The sequence below is a fragment of the Malus sylvestris genome, chromosome 9 (assembly GCF_916048215.2).
Source record: "Malus sylvestris chromosome 9, drMalSylv7.2, whole genome shotgun sequence".
NCBI classification, from domain to species: domain Eukaryota; kingdom Viridiplantae; phylum Streptophyta; class Magnoliopsida; order Rosales; family Rosaceae; genus Malus; species Malus sylvestris.
In genome coordinates, this window is record NC_062268.1 from 4,362,458 (window position 1) to 4,386,183 (window position 23,726).

The 23,726-nt window shown below is 39.5% G+C and overlaps 2 protein-coding genes, 2 long non-coding RNA genes and 1 pseudogene across 4 annotated transcripts; 3 read left to right on the top strand and 2 right to left on the bottom strand.

Annotated features, from left to right (window-relative positions):
- Positions 1-1,530: 1,530 nt before the first annotated feature.
- LOC126582718 (microtubule-destabilizing protein 60-like) lies at positions 1,531-3,417 on the top strand. The gene is made up of 6 exons (XM_050246896.1): positions 1,531-1,620; positions 1,715-1,834; positions 1,963-2,061; positions 2,378-2,437; positions 2,528-2,622; positions 3,086-3,417. Exons 1-6 carry the CDS (start codon positions 1,567-1,569, stop codon positions 3,198-3,200), a joined length of 543 nt encoding a protein of 180 aa, XP_050102853.1. The 5' UTR covers positions 1,531-1,566; the 3' UTR covers positions 3,201-3,417.
- Positions 3,418-4,216: 799 nt separating this feature from the next.
- Positions 4,217-8,843, top strand: LOC126582551 (uncharacterized; annotated as a pseudogene).
- An 84-nt stretch (positions 8,844-8,927) lies between these two features.
- LOC126582724 (uncharacterized) lies at positions 8,928-10,359 on the bottom strand. Its single transcript, XR_007609570.1, has 2 exons — positions 10,160-10,359; positions 8,928-9,267 (listed from the first exon to the last, which is right to left on the bottom strand). It is a non-coding gene; the product is annotated as an uncharacterized LOC126582724 (long non-coding RNA).
- A 2,705-nt stretch (positions 10,360-13,064) lies between these two features.
- On the bottom strand, positions 13,065-13,802 carry LOC126582720 (microtubule-destabilizing protein 60-like). The gene has a single exon (XM_050246898.1). It carries the CDS (start codon positions 13,710-13,712, stop codon positions 13,125-13,127), a length of 588 nt encoding a protein of 195 aa, XP_050102855.1. The 5' UTR covers positions 13,713-13,802; the 3' UTR covers positions 13,065-13,124.
- Positions 13,803-16,940: 3,138 nt separating this feature from the next.
- LOC126582723 (uncharacterized) lies at positions 16,941-18,117 on the top strand. The gene is made up of 2 exons (XR_007609569.1): positions 16,941-17,715; positions 17,849-18,117. It is a non-coding gene; the product is annotated as an uncharacterized LOC126582723 (long non-coding RNA).
- The last annotated feature ends 5,609 nt before the right edge of the window (positions 18,118-23,726 follow it).

The window sequence follows — 23,726 nt, forward strand, 5'->3', positions numbered from 1 at the left end:
CCTTCTCATATCTCTCAGCTTATTCAACAACTTGGTCAAAAGTTCTCCATGAAGGACTTAGGTCCTTTGCATTATTTTCTGGGCATGGAAGTTCAGCGGACACCCACTGCCATGTATCTTACTCAATCCAAGTACATCCTGGACCTTCTCAAAAAGACAAATATGTGTGATGCAAAACCTCTCACCACTCCCGCTACCACTGGACGCAAGTTAAGTCTCTATGAAGGTGAACCTTTATCTGATGGCACACTTTTTCGAAGTATCGTTGGCGCTCTCCAATACCTTCTCTTCACGAGACCGGATATTGCTTTCGCCGTCAATCAGGTCTGTCAATATATGCATTCTCCCACCACTACTCACTGGGCTGCTGTAAAACGCATACTTCGATACTTGAAAGCCACTCCTGATCACGACATTGTTTATAAACCTAGCTCTCTCACCCTCACTGCCTTTGCTGATGCCGATTATGCCGAGGATCCTGACGATCGGCGCTCAACTGGGGGCTATTGCATTTTTCTGGGTGATAATCTCGTCTCTTGGAGCTCCAAGAAACAGCGCGGGGTGTCTCAATCCAGCACTGAGGTCGAGTACAGACAGCTGGCTTATACGGCAGCCACTTTATCTTGGTTCCGCCATATCTTTCGTGACCTACACCTTTCTCTTTCTCCACCACGGTTGTGGTGCGACAATATCAGTGCCCTTGCTGTTGCCTCTAATCCTGTATATCAGGCACGAATGCGACACGTTGAAGTTGACTACCACTACGTTCGCGAAAAGATCGTCCGCAAAGAACTACAAGTTGGCTATGTTGCCACTGCTGATCAAATTGCAGACTTTCTCACCAAAGGTCTGTCCTCTCCTCGTTTCCGTTATCTACTATCCAAGCTTCCCGTGCGTCCACGCCCGCTTCGCTTGCGGGGGCGTGATAAACCTACATTTCCTCCAGGTCAGCACACCACTCCATGTCAGCGATCCATGCAGTTCGAACTACCTGAGTCATGTGCTGCTAAGCCATGTGTTGCTGACTTGAAATGATTATTCTAAATGGAAGCCATGAAACCTTGTCGAAGATGCTGAAGAAGATGGACAGAAGAATATTGTATAAACTCACACAGCTAGACAAACACTTTCTAGTAGTTGTTTATTGCATGCGTGGCTTTTATTATTGCATGCGTGTATGTAAATCTTGTATAAAGAACATGCTGCTGTTGAAGAGCAGCAAGGACTGAATTCAATTGAGTTGAGTTTATGAAATCAGTCTCTATAAACCTAGTTTAAATTCTATCACTTAACTGAACCAAAACTCAACAACTGTAAGTAAAATGAACACAGCAGCTTCCTATAGAACACAACAAAAATCATCCAGAACAGCATAATCTACCACGAGATCTTATTACTTCAAAAAGATTTGTACATTACGAAACTGTTAGTTTATAACACAGTGACCACCAAATCAAAAAATTATTTGGAGATTGAAAATGATTGACTAACTTAGGTTAGGTTGTATTCTGGTTCGAATTTCAGAGCTCTGAATCTTCTAGCACAGTGGGAGGAACGAGATGGAAGATGAAGCTGCAACAGAGAGCCACTAGTGCTAAGCCATTCAAGCTAAGAACAGAGGTTAATTGTGCTGAAAATGGATGGTATCAAAAAGTGCTCGAAAGTTTACTTGCATTCGCATTGCTTCTAACTTTGTTTGGTGATCACAATGCAGGAAAGGGGAAGACAAAAGGAGGAAGAGTTCGTGAAGAAGTTACAAGAGATGATGATGGAGGAGAAGAGGCAGCGGATACCAATTGCTCAGGGCCTCCCATGGACAACTGACGAACCAGAGGTATAGATACAAATTCGGTGTTCGAAATCACATGAAGATGACTATATTTAAGTGATTTATTGCTATTGCAAGAAAGACAAGACTGAACCACTAACTTGCATGCATACCTTTGGTGTTTGTCATCTCAGTGCTTGCTGAAACCTCCGGTAAAAGAAATTACAATACCAACCGACCTGAAGCTCCACAGTGACATGCGGGCAGTAGAGCGAGCTGAGTTTGACCATCAGGTGATTTCAAATACTTGAGCATTGAGAATATGCGCTTGTCTTTATATGTTCAATCATTCTGCTCAGTAGTGCATGCAAACTATGTGTGTGGCAAAGTTGTTTTATCGGTGCCTTTAGGAACACTTCTAAATTTAAGGACTCCATGAAGTTACTCTTAGTACATAAGAAATGACTACAATGTCACTTTGGAGATATATATGACAAATGACTTGTATGGATGATGTCGGTTGGTATGCTGGGCATGTGATTATATTTCAAGAGACTCGATAACAAATTCCTTTTGTGAAATTGGTTTTGTTTTTGTGTGCACTATCAGGTGGCAGAGAAGATGAGCCTGTTTGAGCAATACAAGATGGAAAGAGAGAGACTGCAGAAGGTAAAGAGTTATTGCACTTGATGAGCTTTGTATTATCATAGTTATTCTCGACCTGAAATATGAGTTTTGTTATTGTTTTTTCTCTTGCAGTTGGCAGAAGAGGAGGAAATAAGAAGATTGAGAAAGGAGCTTGTCCCAAAAGCACAGCCGATGCCCTACTTTGACAGGCCTTTCATTCCCAGAAGGTAACACTTCATTGATCTGATTGTAAACCGATCATACATAGACCCTTTCTCCTCTTGAAGTTTCTTGCATGTCAAGATAAAACAATATCATGATTGGAATACTCTCATTTTGGAATGACAAGGGTGATTCAAAAATCGTTTTCGTAATATGCAGAAAAAGAAAGTGCAGATAATTTTTGGAATCCATCCCTGCAAAGCGGGTCGATAAAATCTCTTATAAAGTTACACTGATTTACACTGATTCTGGCTTTGTAGGATTTACAGTTATCATGTAATCTGTGGTTCTTTAACTTTCTGCTTTGAAGTTTTAAGGGAGACTAAATATGGTTTCAGTTCCTCCAACAGCGTAGTCTATCCCGTCAAATGTTCTATATTGAGCCAGACATATTCTGATATTCATTGTATTTATAAGTAGGACGTAATACAGTTTTCTGACGTCGTGCTTACGTTTCTTCGTTGTTAGGTCAATGAAGCATCCAACTATACCGAAAGAACCGAAGTTTCATGTGCCTCAAAACAAGAAGATCAAGTGCTGCTTGTCATGGAACGATATGAGCTCCTACACTTACGAACATTGAAGCCTGAAGAAGAAGACGAGAAAGAACCCTTAATCTGTTTCTCCTTAGCCTTGTTCATTCCCCCTTTCGTATTAGTGACCGTTAATCATGTCTTTTAAATTTTTAATCCTGTATATGATTTGTAAGCAACTAGTTTAGTTGTGATTTTTCCACCATTAATTTGTTTCTTTGAAAGATCTTTTTTAAGAGGTACAAAGATAATCTTATGGTGCGACAATCATTCTTTTCAAATGAAATTTAGGGGGTGTATTCAATTGGGATTTTAAGGGATTTTAATTCTTTTAATGAATCTAGGGGGTATTCAATCAGGAATTCAAGTGATTCTCTAAAATTTTAGGTGTATTCAATTAGAATTTTAAGATAGTTTTTTAAAATCCTTAGAAATCTGGATGCATTCAATTAGAATTTTTAAAAAGTTTATAACATTCCAGTGTATTCAATTAGAAATTGATTTTAAAGAATTTGAGAAAGTTGAGGAATTAGATGGAATTGGAGAGATTTCGTAGTGTATTTTAAGTATCCATAAATCTCACCTCTTGCCATGAGATTTCAAGGGAATTGAATCAAAATTTTATATGGAATCTCTACAAATCAATTAAACTCCATAAAAATCTATGGATTTATAAATCCATTAAAATCTCTCACATTCTCAACTATCAAGATTCGGAATAAACCAATTTGATCTCTCTTAGTCTTAGATGATGAAAATTTCATACATTTGTAATAAAAGTATTTATGCATTTATTTTCAAAAAAGAAACAAACTCACAAAGTATTTATGTATTTACTTGGAAAAGGAGGAAATTATAATTAGAGTATTGAGAATCTATGAGGATCAAATGCATATTAGCCACAAAAATTAATTTACATTTAAAGGCTTAAAATATTTGACAATTTAATAAAGCAAAATCAACTTAAAATCCATAAGCCATTTAAAAACTCAATTTCTTGTTTTGATTTATAAAATTGTCAAATATTTTAAGCATTTAGATATAAAATAATTTAATCTTGTAACTAATGTACCAAATTGTACAGAGTTTTGATAACCCCCAAGGACCCGGTAAACCTTTATGTGTATCATGTCCAAGGGGATGTAAGAGGGTTTTTGCTCCCCGGGCTGAGGGTTCTCCGTCTTCAATCGTTGGAAGAGCAAACTTTCTCTTAAGTGAGTGCAGGCACATTTTGCTTAGCAATGACCCTATATCGTATATTCGAAAATGCTGTAGATATTCCTTTGGGAATGGATTTATACAAAGTAATGATATAGGAGGATCTCCAGGTCTCAATACTGATAGGCTTCCGCTTAACGGGGAAAAATCATTGTTGTGTCAAACCTGACACATAGATTGCAATGTGAAAAATAAAATGCAGTTGACTTCAGTCATGCATCGGTGTGAAAATGTAGTGGCTTCAGAACCAAATGGTGACATCTTACATAGACAAGACAATGCTCAAGTTCCCTCTGAGACTTCTGTCGCTGATGGGAATATTGAGACATCATCTTTCAATTTTACGGGTAGGGAAGACCCTCCTAATTGTGATGGTATTGTCAAGAACAAAACATGGGGCAGAAATGTTGCTTCACAACCTGGCAAGAACTTTTACTTGAATGGCCTTTCTTTTATGGGCCACAACTCTTCAACTTCAAGTCAAGATTCCGTTATTTCCGTGCCCGAGCTTCTTTATCCTGTGCAAAGTATTTCACAGATGTTTATTGCAACATTTACAAGTGACATTTTGTGGTAGGTTAACCATATGTTTTTTCATACTTTGTTGTTGGCATGCCTATCTATGAATTGTTTATGCATCGCCCTTGTAGTTTCTCATTCCATTTGGCTTCTCCTTTTTATTATATTATATATTTCACTCAATGTTTCACCTCAAGTACTCTTTTCAATCCTAACTGTCTAATGGTGGTGTATTGGTAGGTTTTTGTCATCCTGTGAGATTCCTAGCCATCTGCCAGTTACAGTTGCTTAACTTAGTTTTAGTGTGAGTAATTTGTCATATATCTCGTTCGTTAATGGGGCACTTGTATTGTGCACAGGACCTTTATTTTTATTTAACAATATTCATTTGTATGGTTTTCATAATAATAGGTATCCCCCGTTTCCCGAGGCCATAGCTTTTGGTGATGACCGCAAGAGACATGGAATTGCTTGCCATCATCCAAAACTGTTGGTCCTGAAAAGAGATGATAGTATTCGTGTCATCATTACCTCAGCAAATTTAGTGTCAACACAGGTGCTTGTGTAGTTTGAAGTCCTGTTATTTATATTCTATTCTTTTGATGTTAATTACATTTCCTATTTGCAAAAGGTCACTTCTAATTTATTTAAGAACTTTGGGAATAATGTAATTGCAACTTGGAATGCATGTATGCTTTGATTTGTATTAATAAAGAAACGTCTGGAAAATTTTATGGAATGTGCAAATTTTTGTATCTTAATTACAAAAAAGCCTATCAATGATGGATAAATGCAAACTCTTATGTTTATTAACTGAACATTCTGTCACAATTTCTTCCATGTCATTTTCAGCACAGATTGCTAATTGCTTCTTTTAACTTAGCAGTGGAATGCAGTGACCAATACTGTCTGGTGGCAAGATTTCCCTTGTAGAAGTGCACCTGATTATACTTCCCTTTTTACTCAATTCCACGATGGGGAAACGAACCAAGACTCAAAAACAGATTTTGCTTCTCAGCTGGCTGGATTTATGGCAATGCTACTGACTGATGTACCTAGTCAGGCCCAGTGGATTGTTGAATTGACAAAATATGATTTTGGAGGTGCAACTGGACATTTAGTCGCTTATGTTGGATTCCAGGCACTTCGGGCTTGTAAGTGCTTTCATTTGTGATGTGTGCAGTCCAACATCTACATATATAATTTTATTTATTTTTTTTTTGAATAGGAAAGCTGATCTCCAAATGTCAACACCACCTTAACATTTTCTTATCCAGAACTATAGACATTTGTCTTTTTATTGAATTATTCTCTTTGAATGTGACCCAGAAACTCAGTTGATCCATGGCATTAGGTAGTAATATGTTTCAGTGTTTTTCTTGTAAGTCAAACTTCCACCTCTCCTCCCTAAAGTGATTGCAAGCTCCTTTCTGTGATTTTCATTTTGCCTATGTCCAAATAATGAGTTTTACATAATTTATTTTACCGTATGGGCAGGGAATTCATTAAATGCCCACTTTTCAAACATACAAAAAAGTCCTAAATAGGATTTAGCTCAATTTGGTGGTTGCATTTTATCAGTATCAATAGGGAAGACTTCAGATGTTTTTTTTCAGTGGCTGCTTGGTCAAACTAGGTTTCTAATTCTGTCGCTAATTTTTATGTCAGGCTGATCATGGTGTGTCATCTGGTGCGAAATTCCTTGGATCTGTTGAAGCATCTGTAGTTGGTCTAAGCTACCTCTTTTGCAATGCCAAAGACTCAAATGGTGCAAAGCTTAAGAAATTGGCTTCATTCCTGAGGAAATCATGTGAACATGCAAAACCTTTATCAATTGTTTTAACAAGAAACACAAATGTTCCTGCAGAAGCAAATGCAGTGAATATTCTTGTTCCTGACTCCAATGAGGGAGGTAAATTCACATTGCTTTAAAAAAACAGTCACTTATAAATTTATTTTTATGTACTTTTGGTATCAGGTGTTGTTTGCATAATATAATTATAAACTTGTATGAATGGGGATTGTTTCTCTTTTATTGCATGCAGGATGGTTGTTCTATTTGTCTATCGTGAATCCTCTAAATGTGTGAATGTGGTTAAGTTGTGACCCTTCATGCTGTCGGTTACCTAAGTAGAGTAACTTCTTTGTTTGTTGTAGCTGACTCTGTTCAACTTGGCTTCTTGCCAAGAAATGTTGCAAAATGGGTCTCTCCACCGTGGGATATCGGACTCGTCAGCTTCTCTGGTTATATCTGTCCTAAAGAAGCTCTTGCAGCAGCTTTAGGAGGAGGAAACAACAAGACATGTTCTGATTATTCAGTTGGATGTTTTTTTAAGGCGCATCCTCAATTGGGTCAATCAATGCCAAATTTCGAGCTGCATTTTCAAGTAGCTGCAGGAAAGAAATCATTGGAATTCGAGTCTGAAGAGTCCGATCCAGAGGTAATTAGACACTCTGTCCTTTTATAGAAATTCTTGAAGAGTTTACTGAAAGATAGTAATTATAAATCTCAACTCAATAATCGAGTGAGCCTCGTGCATTAATATTTATAGGATTACAAGTCATACATACGTAGAACATGATCTGCAGCAAGGTATGACTTAGAAAACATGATCTACGGAATTCCAGTCTAACACGGAATCCTTAGAAAACATGGCAAAGGCTGAGGACTATAGACATACTTCATGATGCACTTCCTCACCCCTACGATAGAGTAGGACATCCAATGCACAGCAAGGTATGAATTTATCGCAAGAGGCATCTGGCATCTTGTCTTACACTGCCATATGGATAATATTGTAGCATCTTATCTGCATTACATTTCTAATATATGCAGATGGCACGGAGACGCTTCCACTCAAAGACAGACGGATCTTCATTTGGTTGGGTTTATTGTGGTTCCCATAATTTCAGTGCAGCGGCCTGGGGACGACCAATCAATAGTCCATTTGGTTTAAACATGAACGGACTAGGGAAGGCCAACTCTACTTTGGGTCAGATGCTTCGTATTTGCAACTATGAACTTGGGATCATTTTCACCTTTCCCCCAACAGACACAGATGGTAGCGCCAACAAAAATAGCGCAAAATTGGATAATATTGTTTTGCCATTCGTTGTGCCTGCTCCAAAATACAGGCGAGGAGACAGGCCAGCAACAGGGAAGGCTATGAGGGAGGCATTAGCCGAACTTACTGAACAAGAGAGACAAAGACTTTTAGAAGAAGCTACAACCGAGGAAATTATGGAAGAGACTCCAGACGAAGATGAAGTAGTTGAGGCGGATGATTATGTTGCAGAAGAGAAGGAGGAGGAGAAGGCTTACGCCGAGATACTTTGGAGCCAAGTAGATTCATCCGAGAGCAGTTGAATCTCTATTTGGAGTGAAATGCAATCACCCGGAGCAGAAAGAGTTAAGCACCGCAGCTGCTTATTTATGTAAGAAATCCTGCCATGCATCTCTCATTAAGACATGCACTCTCCCATCCTCCTTCTTAAACCGTTGATCTCACTGACAAGGCGAGAAGTAGATTTGGTGCGTCATGTCTTCGGAGGAAATAAAAACAGAAACTTGCCAACTCGTTATCCTCCAAAGTGGTAATGACATCTATCCTCTAGCATTTTTTACCTTGATTAATTTGCTGCTGGCCTGCTAGTAACTTTAGTTTCATGTCTGTTGTGTTTCAGGCCCTGGAAAGTCAGCTGGATTATTAAAGCAGCAGGGCTGCATTTTTTAGGGCTCAAAATTGATATGTAACTGAAATATATGTACAAACCAAACTTTTATATGATGGAAGGAAAGTTTGGCAAAGTTAATCCCATTACATTTCCAATTCAACCCTTACCCAACTCAACAAAATCTGCATTCTTTGAGGGATGAAATTGGTATTTAGCAGGTCCTAGTGTATGAAATACAAGAACCAACCTTCGTAACATGCTGGAAAGGAGAGTTGGGCAAGTGTTTGTCCTCAATACAGACTGACCTCACAACACATGCCCAATTGAAAAGAGAGATTTTTGGTTGTGATCGTAACACCGTCATGTAAATGGTGGATATCAACTTGTATTCTAATGTATTTTGTTAACTAAAGGGGTGTGATATCTACACATCTCTTTTTGTTTCTCACACCTTTATAATTATCGACTGTAGGATCGGATGAATTGAAAAAGATTAAGAGACAGAAATTCTATAACATAAAACATAAGGCTCATCATCTACCCATATATGGACATGTGGATAGTACTCCATGACGGTTTCATAGTCAAACAGACAATTAATCCTGCATTTTAAAATTAAAAATGTTACATATAGTGCACGATTGACTTAAATTACACCAGCATTCCTTTCTCCGGGTATGTATCTGCCAAGTCAGCCGCCGGAATCTGTGAGAAAGAAAAATAAAAAACTGTAGTTGTTTTCTTTAATCCGGACAAAAGAGAGAGTTGTAGGAAGAGGAGAAAAAGCAACAGTCGCAACGTGTACAAAGAGCAAAGGTTGACGTGTCGGCCTATTCTACTCATACCTTTCGTCCACCTTTCTCCTTCCTTTCCTTTCCTTGCAGTCTCTCTCTCTCTCATCAAGGTTTAAACCTGAAACCTAATTACTTTTCTACTTTTTTGCAAAAAAATGGGAAGCAAGCAAAAAATGGTACTTTTGGGTAGCGTTTGGTACGCAGACGGGACGGGACGGGACGGGACGGGACGGAACAGTGGTCCCATGTTACGTTTGGTACATGCAGGACAGAATGAGAGAGTTGTTCCGTTCTGCGTTTGGTGCGCAGGACAGAGAACGGAACCAAAATATAAAAATGACTAACTTACCCTTGTTTGTAATTAATCCGCACAAAAGAACAGTTGCGACTAGACAAAAATAATAATATGGCTGAAGGGCTCCAATTCCAGGAATGAAACTGGGAACTCAAGGAGTTCAAATTAACTGTGAGATTTTTTTTGTTCAGAAATGAACTTGTTTTTTAATTTTCTGATTTTATTGCTGCAGCAAACTAATTAGAAGGGAAATCCCAAAATCAAGTCTTATATTTTGGAGGCGTGTTTTCACCAAATCAGTGTTCGTGTGTCCCCAACAAATTGAGTGAGTTGATGGCTGTTGCATATAAAGCTAGATTGGAACTCTAGTACATTAGGATGGTGGGTTCCAAAAATTTAAGAGTATGAACAGAAAGAAAAACGCATCAGACCCCCTGGAAGCAATTTTTTTTTTTCAGTTGCAGATCGAAGCAATACAAAGAAAGAGAGACCGAGAGGCAGATCGTACCTGGACTGGAGATGCAGAGCTAAAGTTCACAAAGAAGGTTGCAAAGGGGAGATGCAGAGGATGAGGAGGAAGGTTGCGAAGGGGGGAGATGCAGAGGAGAGGAATGAGGAAGACAGCGGCAGGTAGAGAGAAGAGATTGTTTTAGGGTTTGTAATGATTTAGACGGTGTAATTTTTGAAAAAGATATGGGGTATATTTGTCTTAAAATGGTAAAATATTGTGTTCCACAGGCGTGGAACAACTCGTTCCAGGGGGTAGACACGGGACACAAAAACACCCAAATTTTGTCCCATGGAACAGTGTGTTCCACCTTTTTTTGGCGTACCAAACGCAGGACGGAACGCCTCGTCCCGTTCCGTCCCGTCCCGCATACCAAATGCACCCTTGGGGACTTGTCAAACGTGGTTCTGTTCTGTCCTCACCCAATTTCCTGAATGAGGATCTTCTCCAGATTTTCTTTGTGAGGATTCTGAGGATCTTCAAATCGTATTCGTTCATCGTACATCAAGCGATCATAAATTATTTTAAAATTTTTATTTAAAATTAAATATAAATAGTATATGATAAAAACTGATCGCACGATATACGATGAACGGACACGATTTGAGAATTCCTAAGATCGAGAATCCTCTTCTCATTCCAATTTCCTTAACGTATTGTACGACTAATTGCATGCAAATGATAACTTGGGTAATCTCGGTTTTATGTTTGATCATACAGATATTTGATTCGTCAGATACTAAAATCTCTCCTAATCTATGATAAGACTGACCAAATAAATTAAGATAAAAATATTCTTGAGCTCATTTAGTCAAAACCACACTAGTATTCGAAATCTCCGTACTCTTTTTCTTCGCAATTGATTGGACTAAATATGTTCATAAATTTTAGTTTAAGAAGCATTGGTTAATGATTGGGAGAGAGTATAAAAAGAAAAGAGGAGGAGGAAGAAGGGCCGGCCAAAGCCAAGTGCGGGCAGGGCGACCGTCCAGGGTTCAAAATAATTGGGGGCACCAAAATTATTAGGATGACATATTTATATATGTTCTCATAAGAGTATAAAGTTATAAAATTTGGTTCAATGACAAAGAAATTTAACTATAACTGGTGGTTTTGTTGTTTGAAATTAATAAGGAGGTCTTGGGTTCAAAACACCATGTGTGCTTATTTACTTTTTAATTTTTACGAATTTTTGTTTAGTTGTTAATTTATTTTTAATTAGTAAGTAGTAGCTATGTGGGTTGTTATTTTTAAAACATTTGTTCCAATTCAAATCTAATATTCAACAAAGAGTAATGCGTTAACCAAATTTGCAAATCATATGACGTGTTATAAAAAAGTTTAATTTACTACCCATTTATTACTTATACATATCAATTAAAGACTAAAAAAAAATCATTATTTTTTTAGTCCCATATTGACAAGGTTAGTAAATAAGAAAAAAAACTCACGATTCATACAAAAACACTTTAAAAGTTCAGATGAAAAACAAAACTCATATCTATATACTTGTAATCCTGGAGTTTTTTTGTTTCCTTTTCACGATACAAAATAAATTAGTTTTTCCGTGTTTCTAAATTATTAAGTTTGAAGTGTTTTTCTAAGTATAATTTTATCGATGTCTTAGGTATGAAAACAAATAATTTTTTTATATAAAATGAGGGCACATTTTGTGGTGTCGGGGCCACAAAAATCTGTAGACCGGCCCTGGGAAGAAGTCTTTGTTTTTGCTTGGAAATGAAGAGGTCTCTTGGACGTTGTTAAACATTAGCTCAATCAAAACACCTTTCTTTCGTCTTCAGCCTAACAAATTTATCATTTTATACAATTCTTTGGATCCAATAATCCTCCATTTATTCTTTACACTATTTTTCAGAGCAAAACCAAACCTTCCCACCTTCCTCTCTCTCTCTCTAAAAGTCAGAGCTCAGGTGAGAATCGAATTCAAAACTTCAAATGCCTCTTAATTAACTAAACTACAAGCGAATCGAGCTTTATGGTTGGAAAATTCATAAAGTGCGGACAGTCTAGTACTTTGCAGTTTTGGAGTTGGAAACTTAGTACTCATGAAGCAAGTCGTAAATGTTCTTGGTTAAGATCAATGATCCATCACATCCGGAATTCATGTGGTCTACCTTCAAAGACAGACACTCCAACTGTCATCCATGAAGATAATGCAGCCTGTGTCGCCCAGATGAAGGAAGGATTCATCAAAGGCGATAAGACTAAACACATATCTCCAAGATTTTTCAATGCACATGAGCTTCAGAAGGCTAAAGTTATTGAAGTCAGACAAATCCGTTCCAATGAAAATCTGGCAGACTTGTTCACCAAATCTCTACCAAAGTGTACATTTCAGAAGTTAGTGTAGGGAATCGGATTACGTCGACTTACAAATTTGAAGAATGCGGAATCAGGGGGAGATACAATTCAGGGAGAGCATCCATGATACATGCATGTTGTACTCTTTTTCCTTCGATTAGGATTTTTCCTATCAAGGTTTTAACGAGGCAACATAAGCTTTCTTAACGCCATATTAACAATCCGGGTAAAGTTGTACTCTTTTTCCTTCGCTATGGTTTTTTTTTTCCCACTGAGTTTTTCCAAGCAAGGTTTTAACGAGGCAACTAATGTTGATATGTGGGCATCCAAAGGGGAGTATTGTAAAATAGTGGGTATGTTTGCCCACATGTCTATAGTAACTCTTTCACAAGTTTAATAGTGTCATTTGTTTGTTTCCTATGAGGTTGCTCTATAAATAGAGCACTACATTTGATCAAATGAGACTTGGAAGAGAAAAACAACTAATAGCAATAATATACATTACTTCCTCTGCAACAGCTTGTGTTGGTATAATATTTTGCAACTGCTTCGCTCATGTTTCTAATAAAGGTTATCTCTCTAAATTTTGCGTATTTATAACAGAAAATGAGTTTTCTAATGGTTTATGGATTTTAAGTTGGTTTTACTTTATTAAATAGTCAAGTATAATTGCTAACCTTCCCAGACTTCCATCCCAAGAAGAAGAGACTGAAGGCCGCGGATCCAGACCGAGATTCTCCAACGTCAAGCACAAATCAGACGGGAAAAACGATGACGATGAAACCTGTGTTTCCGGCGTCTTCGGAGGAGGCTGCAATCCAGGCAATGTCCACTTCTCCGCCTTCTTCCCAATCTCTTCCGCCGCCTCCTCCTCCCCATTCTGCTCATCCGAATCCTTCGAGCTCGGAATCGAAAACAGCTTCTCAAATGCCTGAACCAAATACATCACCTTCCCACGCTCCGGCACACTCTTCCTCGCCTCTTCGAACAACTTGTCCCTTCTTCTCTTGATTGTCGAACAACCCAATTCACTATCCGGGTCCAAATCACCCGACCCATCTTCAATTTGAAGGTCCTGAATCCTGAAACCCTCCTCGATTGCTTCCTCCAGTTCACGCTCAGCTCTGTCGCTCTCCTTCAAACTCTCGGATTCGACATCGTCGTCGTTTCGCTTCTTAAAGAACTCTTCCTGCGACGCCTGCAGATTTTCATACGCAACGCAGAGGCACATCTTCGAATTTCCCTTCTCTTTGCACTTGCAGGCGACATTCGGGTTCTCCTTCTTCGATTTCTTCTTCGCGACTGTAAAAATGTAGAATTAGTGATTTTTACTGATATGACTTTGTACAGAGAATACAAGGATTTATACAAACAGCTGAGAACTATTATAGGTAAAAGAATCCTAATTTGATGCTAATTACATTTACTCCTAAAATCTCTGGAGCCAAATCGTTGACTATCTTCCTGATTCCTATAATCACTCATTAACAATTTTCTTCCTTTAACACTCCCCCTCAAGTTGGAGTGTGGATATCAATAACACCCAACTTGCCAAGGTGTGAACGGAAACAGGTGCCCGCAATGGCTTGGTAAACATGTCAGCAATTTGTTCCCCTGTTTGTACATAGGCCGTTCTAACTTCTCCCCTTTGAATTTTCTCGCGGACAGTATGACAGTCAAGCTCAATATGTTTGGTCCGCTCATGGAACACGGGATTTGCTGCAATGTACAAAGCAGCCTGATTATCACAAAATAATCTTGCTGGATTAGGATGAGTTACATGCAAGTCCCTCAACAAGTATCTTAACCATGTTAGTTCACAAGTTATTGCAGCCATGGAACGATACTCTGCTTCCGCAGATGAACGTGCTACAGTGACCTGCTTCTTGCTTTTCCAGGATACAAGTGAGTTCCCAAGAAAGATACAATAACCTGTGACAGAACGGCGTGTGATCGGACAACGAGCCCAATCCGCATCGCAATAACCAATCAAATTCAGTTTACTTTGTGCAGAGAGAAATAACCCTTGACCTGGAGCTTCTTTAAGATATTGGAGGAGTCGATGTGCTGCATCAAGGTGATGTCGCTTTGGCTCCTGCATAAATTGGCTTAAGGTATTGACGGCATATATGATTTCTGGCCTTGTAATTGTCAAGTAAATCAACTTCCCAATTAATCGTCGAAATCTCGTTGGATCTTTGAGAGGATCGCTACCAGTAGGCAATAATACCAAGTCAGGCTCCATTGGGACCTTTGCCGGCTTAACACCAAGTAAACCGGCCTCTTCCAGTATGTCTAGTGTGTATTTGCGCTGACAAATGGTAATGCCGGCTTTTGAACGTGCCACCTCGACTCCAAGGAAGTATTTCAAGGGTCCAAGATCTTTAATCCGGAAGCGGCTATTGAGGAATTGTTTAAGATTGTTGATTGCGGCATCATCATTCCCTGTAATAACCAAGTCGTCAACATATAGTAATATAATGGTGAGAGAACCACCAGTGACTTGAGTGAACAAAGAGTAATCAGCCCGAGATTGTGTGAACCCAATTTCGCAAATGGCAGAGTGGAATTTTTGAAACCAACTTCGGGAGGCCTGCTTGAGTCCGTACAAAGACTTATGGAGTCGACACACGAGACGCTCCCCCTGTCGACGAGAACCAGGCGGAGGCAGCATGTACACTTCTTCATGGAGATCACCATGAAGAAACGCATTCTGCACATCCATCTGATGTAAAGGCCAATTACGAACAGCAGCGACGGTCAACAAACAACGCACAGTGGTGAGCTTCGCGACCGGAGCAAAGGTTTCTTTGTAATCGATACCTTCACGTTGGGTAAAACCCTTAGCAACAAGACGAGCTTTGTAACGGTCTATCGTTCCATCCGATTTATATTTGATCTTGAAGACCCACTTACAACTGATCGGACGCTGACCAGGAGGCAAAGAAACCATGCTCCAAGTCTGATTTGCTTCAAGAGCTTGAAGTTCAGTGGCCATGGCTACAACCCAATGAGGGTTATGACAAGCTTGTTCATAAGTGGATGGTTCCACAAGTTGAGATACATTAGAAACAAAAGTCCGGTAAGCAGGTGACAAATGAGCATAAGAAACGTACCGTTGGAGGGGATAGCGAGTACCGGACGTGGAGGAAGAGGCAGTAGTGGGCGTGAGCAAAGCCGCATGATAAGCCGTATAATCTTTAAAATATGCAGGTGGATGTTTAGGTCGGGTGGACTGCCGAAGTGGAGGGGGTGGAGGTGGCGGTGAGGATGAAGGTGGGGAGGGATTGAAGTGATCAGTGGGTGATGATTGAAGTGGTGGAGTGAGGTTAGGTGAGGAAGGGGAAGCATCAGGAATGGGGGAATCAGGGGCGTGTGGAAGATGGTTTATGGGGTTGTGGTCCTGATAAGTTGCAGGGTGGAGAGTAGGTGGGTCCGTAGGTGGGGCTGAAGGTGGGAAAATGGGAAGGTTGGAAAATTGGGCATCTGGTAGGATAGGAAGTACAGGGAGATCATTTTGATGTTCTGGTGGGGAGTGTGCAAAGGGAAAAATATGCTCATGAAAATGAACATCTCGAGAGGTAAAAAATTGCTTGGTTGCAAGGTCATAGACACGATAACCTTTTTGTCCTAGGGGATAGCCAAGGAAAATGCATCGTCGTGCACGTGCATCAAATTTGTGTGTGGGAAGAAGATTTGTGGCATAACAAAGGCATCCAAAAACTCGTAGATGGGAATAATTGGGTTGTTGACCATGTAAACGTTCATAGGGAGATTGGTGGCATAATAATGGTGTGGGAAGTCGATTGATGAGGTAACAAGCGGTTTGGATACTTTCCCCCCAAAATTTTAGTGGTAAATTGGCTTGAAAACGGAGGGCACGTCCAATATTTAAAAGATGCCGATGTTTACGTTCAACAACTCCGTTTTGTTGAGGGGTATGTGTACAAGAATGTTGGAAGATGGTTCCATTTGTTTCCAAAAAATTGTGCATGGATAGAAACTCACCACCATTGTCGGCGCGTAAGATTTTAATGTCATAATGAAATTGAGTTTTGACCCAAGAAAAAAATGATTTTATCAAGGATTGTGTATCAGACTTGAAACGCATAAGATGCACCCATGTAAATCGAGTAAAATCATCTACAATGGTTAAAAAATAACGTGCCCCTGAATGTGTATGAATTTTGTGAGGCCCCCAAATATCACAATGAATTAAGTCAAAAGGTGCAATAGATTTAATTGAACTTGAAGGAAAAGACAATCTAGTTTGTTTTGCCAAATGGCAAATTTCACACATGTGTTTGGACTCAAACATTATTTCTGGAACACTTGTTGACAAGGAATGTAAAGGTACATATGAAGGGTGTCCTAGGCGTTGGTGCCATAGGTCAGTAGTGTGGCGAACATGGTTGGCTAGATGCGGGTTTTGGCTTGGTGTAAGATAATAGAGCCCATCAAAAAATCCGAGCTTGTTCTTTGCGCTGAGAGCAATGCGCATAGAACGGCTCCATTGTCCATAGTTGTGTCCGTCAAGGGGTTTTGAGACTAAAACAAGACCCGGTGAATCCGAGTGGTGAAGGGTGAGAGGATCAGATGCATTTGGCATCACGTCTGTTGGTTTCTCGTCACCCATGTAAGCTGTTTGCAGGGAAGATTGACTGTGTTTGTAGCGGAAGGTGAATGAGCCTCTAGAGTCACCAGGATCGGTGCTCTGATACCATGTAAAAATGTAGAATTAGTGATTTTTACTGATATGACTTTGTACAGAGAATACAAGGATTTATACAAACAGCTGAGAACTATTATAGGTAAAAGAATCCTAATTTGATGCTAATTACATTTACTCCTAAAATCTCTGGAGCCAAATCGTTGACTATCTTCCTGATTCCTATAATCACTCATTAACAATTTTCTTCCTTTAACAGCGACGACGAGCTTCCTCTCCCGGATCTTGTTCCCTGGCGAACGAACAACCGGGTTTGCGTTCTTGGACTCCGATTTGTGGGACTTCGCTGCCGATTTCGACGCAGGTGAAGCGGTGGGTTTCGGTGCAGGGGAAACATTGGAGTTCGAATTCTCAGTGTATCTCGAGTTGTCGTGCTTCTTGGATCGAGACCCATGTTGGTTTTTCACAGGAGTCACCGCTTCGGCGTTCGAATTCTCAGTGTATCTCAGTGTTCTTTAGGAAGCTACTCTGTTCATTTTGTGTACAGTTGTAGAATTTTGGTTCAGTTAAGTTCATTAAGGATTTTCAAACTTTTTGGAGGTGTAATTTTCTGTGATTTGATTATTTCGAGTGTGTACTTATCTGTGATTTTCTGTAATTCTTTGCGATTTGCTTGTTCTTTTGATGTTTGTGAGCAGGTTGAGCTTCCTCCATGGACTGACATCGTTAAGACCGCAAGATTCGAGGAGTTGGCTCCTTATGATCCTGACTGGTACCATGTCAGAGTTGGCTCCTTATGATCACGAAGTTCTCTCAATGGCAGGGGAATCGAGGTGTGGTTCTAGTTCTTGAGTTTTATATGATCGAACTAATATAGTTTTACAATAACTAGTTTCGCCTTTCTGTAATATAAACAAAAGGAGTTGCGGAGAATGACAATAACAAATGTATGCGTGAGAATTTTATAGTCAAACTGTTAAGAGCAGTTGCCCTTACATGATTACATCCAAAGATGCGCATTAGAACAAGACGCGCATTAGAATGATCATGAATATATTAAAATTGCTCAACAAGTTATTGTACACGTTTGTATGTGCACGTAAGATGTCTCGATCACTTGGTGCATCATTTTGAGGGACGCTTCTTCCTATATAACGTAAGAGCCCGGTATCGAGGTTGTGTAAGTAGACATCCTTAGGCATACCAATAAACTCAGGATCATCCATCTGATTAAAGCTAATCTCCTTCACACGGCCATCTTCCTGCGGCACATGTATCTCCAATACAAAATTGAGTAGATTGGTAACCCACTCGGTAATATCAACTGCATTGCCATTTGCCGTAAAAAGAGCACATCTCCACGATCCTACGAGTATCCCTTCATCATCATATACTTCGACATTCAGTTCACCATTTATCCAGATCTTCACCTTCTCACTAAACAGATAGGGCTCTGGCGGTGGCAGACTGTAGATTTTGTAGGCGAAGTAGACTAATGCAATAGTAATGATGATAATACAAATCCATGTGCATGTGCAACCTTGTAGCAGTGCGTTTTCGTCTGCAGCATTTACACCAGGAATCCAGCCAAGCAGCAAGATTACGAAGAAAAATGTTAATCCAAACTTGTCCTTCTGGCTCACTCGTGCACCATGCTTAATGGGAAGCCCTAAAATTCTGGAACAAGAATGAAATCAAAATTTATTAAGTTGATTAACTGCGATTGTGTGTGAGAGAGAACATACTAAGAGGTTTAAGAAAATACACATCCGCACGGAAGAACATATTACACAAGAAACAACTTGAAATGCACCTTTTAGTAACGGCGATATCATTTGTAATACAGGTGAAGTGAAGTTTTTGAGTTTTTCGACCGGAAAGGAGGATCAAGGAAAATAAAGGAAAATCATATTGTGAAGTGAAGCTTTGAGTTTATGATATTGGAGAGAGGAAGTAGCGATCTCTGAAGGAAAATCATATTTTAATTGGAAAGAGTTTTTGAGTGGGGACATCATTTGGATATCATTTGGATATCATTTGGAGCTACTTAACATTCATATTATGAGATTAAATATCATTTGGAAGTCTGGGCCTTAGGCCTTTTGTTGTCTATGTTATTTTAAAATATCATTTGGAAGTAGCGATCCAAATGATATTTTAATCTCATAATATTCTAATATGTTAGCAACAGTATTGTTGCCAATTTCCAAATGATGTCCCCACTCAAAAACTCTTTCCAATTAAAATATGATTTTCCTTCAGAGATCGCTACTTCCTCTCTCCAATATCATAAACTCAAAGCTTCACTTCACAATATGATTTTCCTTTATTTTCCTTGATCCTCCTTTCCGGTCGAAAAACTCAAAAACTTCACTTCACCTGTATTACTTTCAGGTGGTCATAATGCTTACTCCATTGCTCCTGCGGTTTAGAGGTCTGGTCATAATGCTTACGATACTGTACGAGTTGGAACCGGAGAAATATATCGACTGGACTGGGCTAGCGGTCTTTCCCGCTCGTAAGGACTGCGCGTTGGCCTCCTTCAAAACAAAGTTCTCAGCGACGCCGTTCGTGGACGAGTTGGACGAATCGGAAAAATCGGTGGCGCACACAGCGTCACTACACACAGCGCCGTGCGTTGATCTTTTCCTCAAGAAACAGGAGCGTACGGCCGGCGCGTCGGTATTGTTCGGTGTTAAGCTCAGAACGTTGACGCCATTGGTGTACGACTTGGGACATGAGAAATCGACAGGGTGCGTAGGGGTCTTTCTCGACTGCGCGTTGGCTTTGCTCGGCGGAGAGCTCGGAGCAACGCCGTTGGAGGAGTTCGAGGAATCAGAGAAATCAGCGCTGCAGACGCAGATTAAGATTGTGCTCCAAGACGACCGTACCGACCGGTAACGAACTTCCTTGTTTTCAAATTTTATTAGAATTACTTCTTTTTTTTTCCAGATATTAAAATTACTTAATTAACAAGTAACAATTCAATTTGCTGTTAATTAACTGTCTAATGATTTCATTCCCTCTCACTTAAGAATGAAAAGTAATATCATTAAATCGTAGTACGAAGTGATCACTTCAACTCTGTAAAGGAATTAATTGTTCCTCCTTTTATACTTATTTCAACATTTTAATTAATTAACTGTCTAATTAATTTCCAAATGATGAAAAATTCTAATTCGCCTTCTGATTTCAGCGGGATGGCTCCACACGATTGGGCCGTTGATGGCTTGGTTCCTCTTGCTGTCAGTTGTAAGGTTAGTGTGATTGTTAAGTGGTTCGGAGTCTGGGCCCTTAGGCCTTTGTTGTCTATGTTGTTCACAATTGGGCCTTTGTCCTAGTCTGTGTGGGCTTGGTGCTTGTTTCTTTGCTTTAGTTTGAAGGAAATAATTTTGCTTCCCAAACAAAACTACTTAGGATTATTAGTTCACCCATCCATAGAAACCTGTGAAGCTAATTGAAGTGTTCTCTTCTGCATAGTTCTTCTGTAGCCAAAACTACTTTGGCAACTTTACGTTTTCATGGAAGCCATTGATATCGACCTTCAACAAATTAACAGGTCCTTGTATTGGATGATCCGGAATATGTTCATTACAATGCAGAAATTATTGACCTGACAAGTTCGCAAGATAAACGTTTCATGTTGCTTAAAAAGACCAATGTTAGCAACAGTAAGTGCATTTTTTTAAATGTTCCCTTTCTTTTACTCATCCGAAAGCATTACAAAATGTGTATGTACGGATATTGAAGCAACTACACCAATTATTGTACATTTCACATACTTTTTGGTTTGCAATACAACAGGTGCCAATCAATATAAATGCCTTGCTCGTTCGCAAGGCCGCGAGATTTTCTCAAGCTCCTGCAATGCACTTCCGATTGTTACAGATGATATCGCCGTTACTAAAAGGTGCATTTCAAGTTGTTTCTTGTGTAATATGTTCTTCCGTGCGGATGTGTATTTTCTTAAACCTCTTAGTATGTTCTCTCTCACACACAATCGCAGTTAATCAACTTAATAAATTTTGATTTCATTCTTGTTCCAGAATTTTAGGGCTTCCCATTAAGCATGGTGCACGAGTGAGCCAGAAGGACAAGTTTGGATTAACATTTTTCTTCGTAATCTTGCTGCTTGGCTGGATTCCTGGTGTAAATGCTGCAGACGAAAACGCACTGCTACAAGGTTGCACATGCACATGGATTTGTATTATCATCATTACTATTGCATTAGTCTACTTCGCCTACAAAATCTACAGTCTGCCACCGCCAGAGCCCTATCTGTTTAGTGAGAAGGTGAGGATCTGGATAAATCGCGAACTGAATGTTAAGTGGTTCAAAGTCTGGGCCTTAGGCCTTTTGTTGTCTATGTTGTTCACAATTGGGCTTTGCCCTGATCTGTGTGGGCTTGGTGCTTGTGTCTTTGCTTTAGTTTGAAGGAAACAATTTTGCTTCCCAAACAGAACTACTTGGGATTATTCGTTCACCCATCCATATACAGCTATGAAGCTAATTGACTGGTTCTCTTCTGCATAGTTCTTCTCTAGCCAAAACTATATTAGCAACTTTAAGTTTTCATGGAAGCGATTAATATCGACTTTGAGCTAATTGACAGGTCCTTGTATTGGATGATCCAGAATATGTTCACTACAATGCAGAAAATGTTGACCTGACAAGCTCGCAAGATAAGTGTTTCACGTTGCTGAAAAAGACTAGTGTTAGCAACAGTAAGTGCGTTTTTTTAATGTTTCCCTTCTTTTATTCTTCCGAAAGCATTACAAAATGTGTATGTACGGATATTGAAGCAACTACACCAATTATTGTACATTTCACATACTTTTTGGTTTGCAATATAACAGGCGCCAATCAACATAAATGCCCTGCTCGTTCGCAAGGCCGCGAGATTTTCTCAAGCTCCTGCAATCCACTTCCGATCGTTACAGAGGATGACACTGTTACTGAAAGGTGCGTTTAAAGTTGTTTCTTGTGTAATATGTGCTTCCGTGTGGATGTGTATTTTCTTAAATCTCTTAGTATGTTCTCTCTCACACACAGTTGCAATTAATCAACTTAATAAATTTTGATTTCATTTTTGCAGTTCCAGAAATTTATGGCTTCCCATTAAGCATGGTGCACGAGTAAGCCAGAAGGACAAGTTAGGATTAACATTTTTCTTCGCAATCTTGCTGCCTGGCTGGATTCCTGTTGTAAATGCTGTAGACGAAAGCGCATTCCAACGGGGTACTATTAGCACATGCACATGGTTTTGGATTAACATCATTACTATTGCATCAGCATACTGCGCCTACAAAATCTTACGTAGGTCTCCGCCAGAGCCCTATCTGTTTAGTGAGAAGGTGAGGATCTGGATAAATGGGGAAATGAATGTCGAAGTATATGATGATGAAGGGATACTTGTAGGATCGTGGAGACGTGCTCTTTTTACGGCAAATGGCGATGCAGTTGATATTACTGAGTGGGTTACCAATCTACTCAATTTTGTACTGGAGATACATGTGCCGCAGGAAGATGGCCGTGCGAAGGACATTAGCTTTAATCAGATGGATGATCCTGAGTTTATTGGTATGCCTAAGGATGTCTACTTACACAACCCCGATACCGGGCTCTTACGTTATATAGGAAGAAGCGTTCATCAAAATGGTGCACCAAGTGAACGAGACATCTTACGTGTACGTACAATTTTGATGTAATTAATTACGTACGAACTTGTTGAGCAATTTTATTGTAATTAACACGTACGAACAGTTGAATATCAGAGTGCGCAACGAACGAGACTTACAAAATAATAGAAATATTATTAAACGAACGAGAATGCCGAAACGGCTACAAAACCCTAAGAGACTACATTGTGACTAACTTGATACTCAAACTAAATTACAAGCTCTATTTATAGAGCAATAAACCAAAGAAACCCTAATGCGTAAATGCCAAAAATACCCTACTACAAAATCAAATCAAATCTCTAATTAATTTCCTAAATAAACCTAATAAATTCCAACACCCCCCGTCAAACTCATGACGGTACACGACATGAGTTTGCCAACAAGCAGATGTGGATGCAAGCCTCCAAATTCCGATGCCGATGCCGATTCCAATTTCCGATGCCAATTTCAATACGAAATTTCACCAGTGTAAGTACAAGATTCCAATGCCAGTGCAAATTCCAACTTCCGAACAAACAAACAAAAAACCATATTCAAAACCATATGATGCAGCAAACAAGTTTTGCAAAATAAAGGGATTGCAGCCGACAGAACAACTCTAGTGAAAAGTCAAATTGCAGAAGGGAAAGCCTAAACGAGACCAAACAGAGTGACCAAGAACAAGGGACACAGAGCAAAGCGGAAGCGAAGCCTAAATGAGACCAAAAGTAAACCCAAAAACAAAATGCGATAAAACAAATTGATACCAACAAGAACGGATTGAACCCTAAGGATCGAACCCGCTCTGATACCAAGTTGAATATCAGAGTGCGCAACGAACGAGACTTACAAAATAATAGAAATATTATTAAACGAACGAGAATGCCGAAACAGCTACAAAACCCTAAGAGACTAC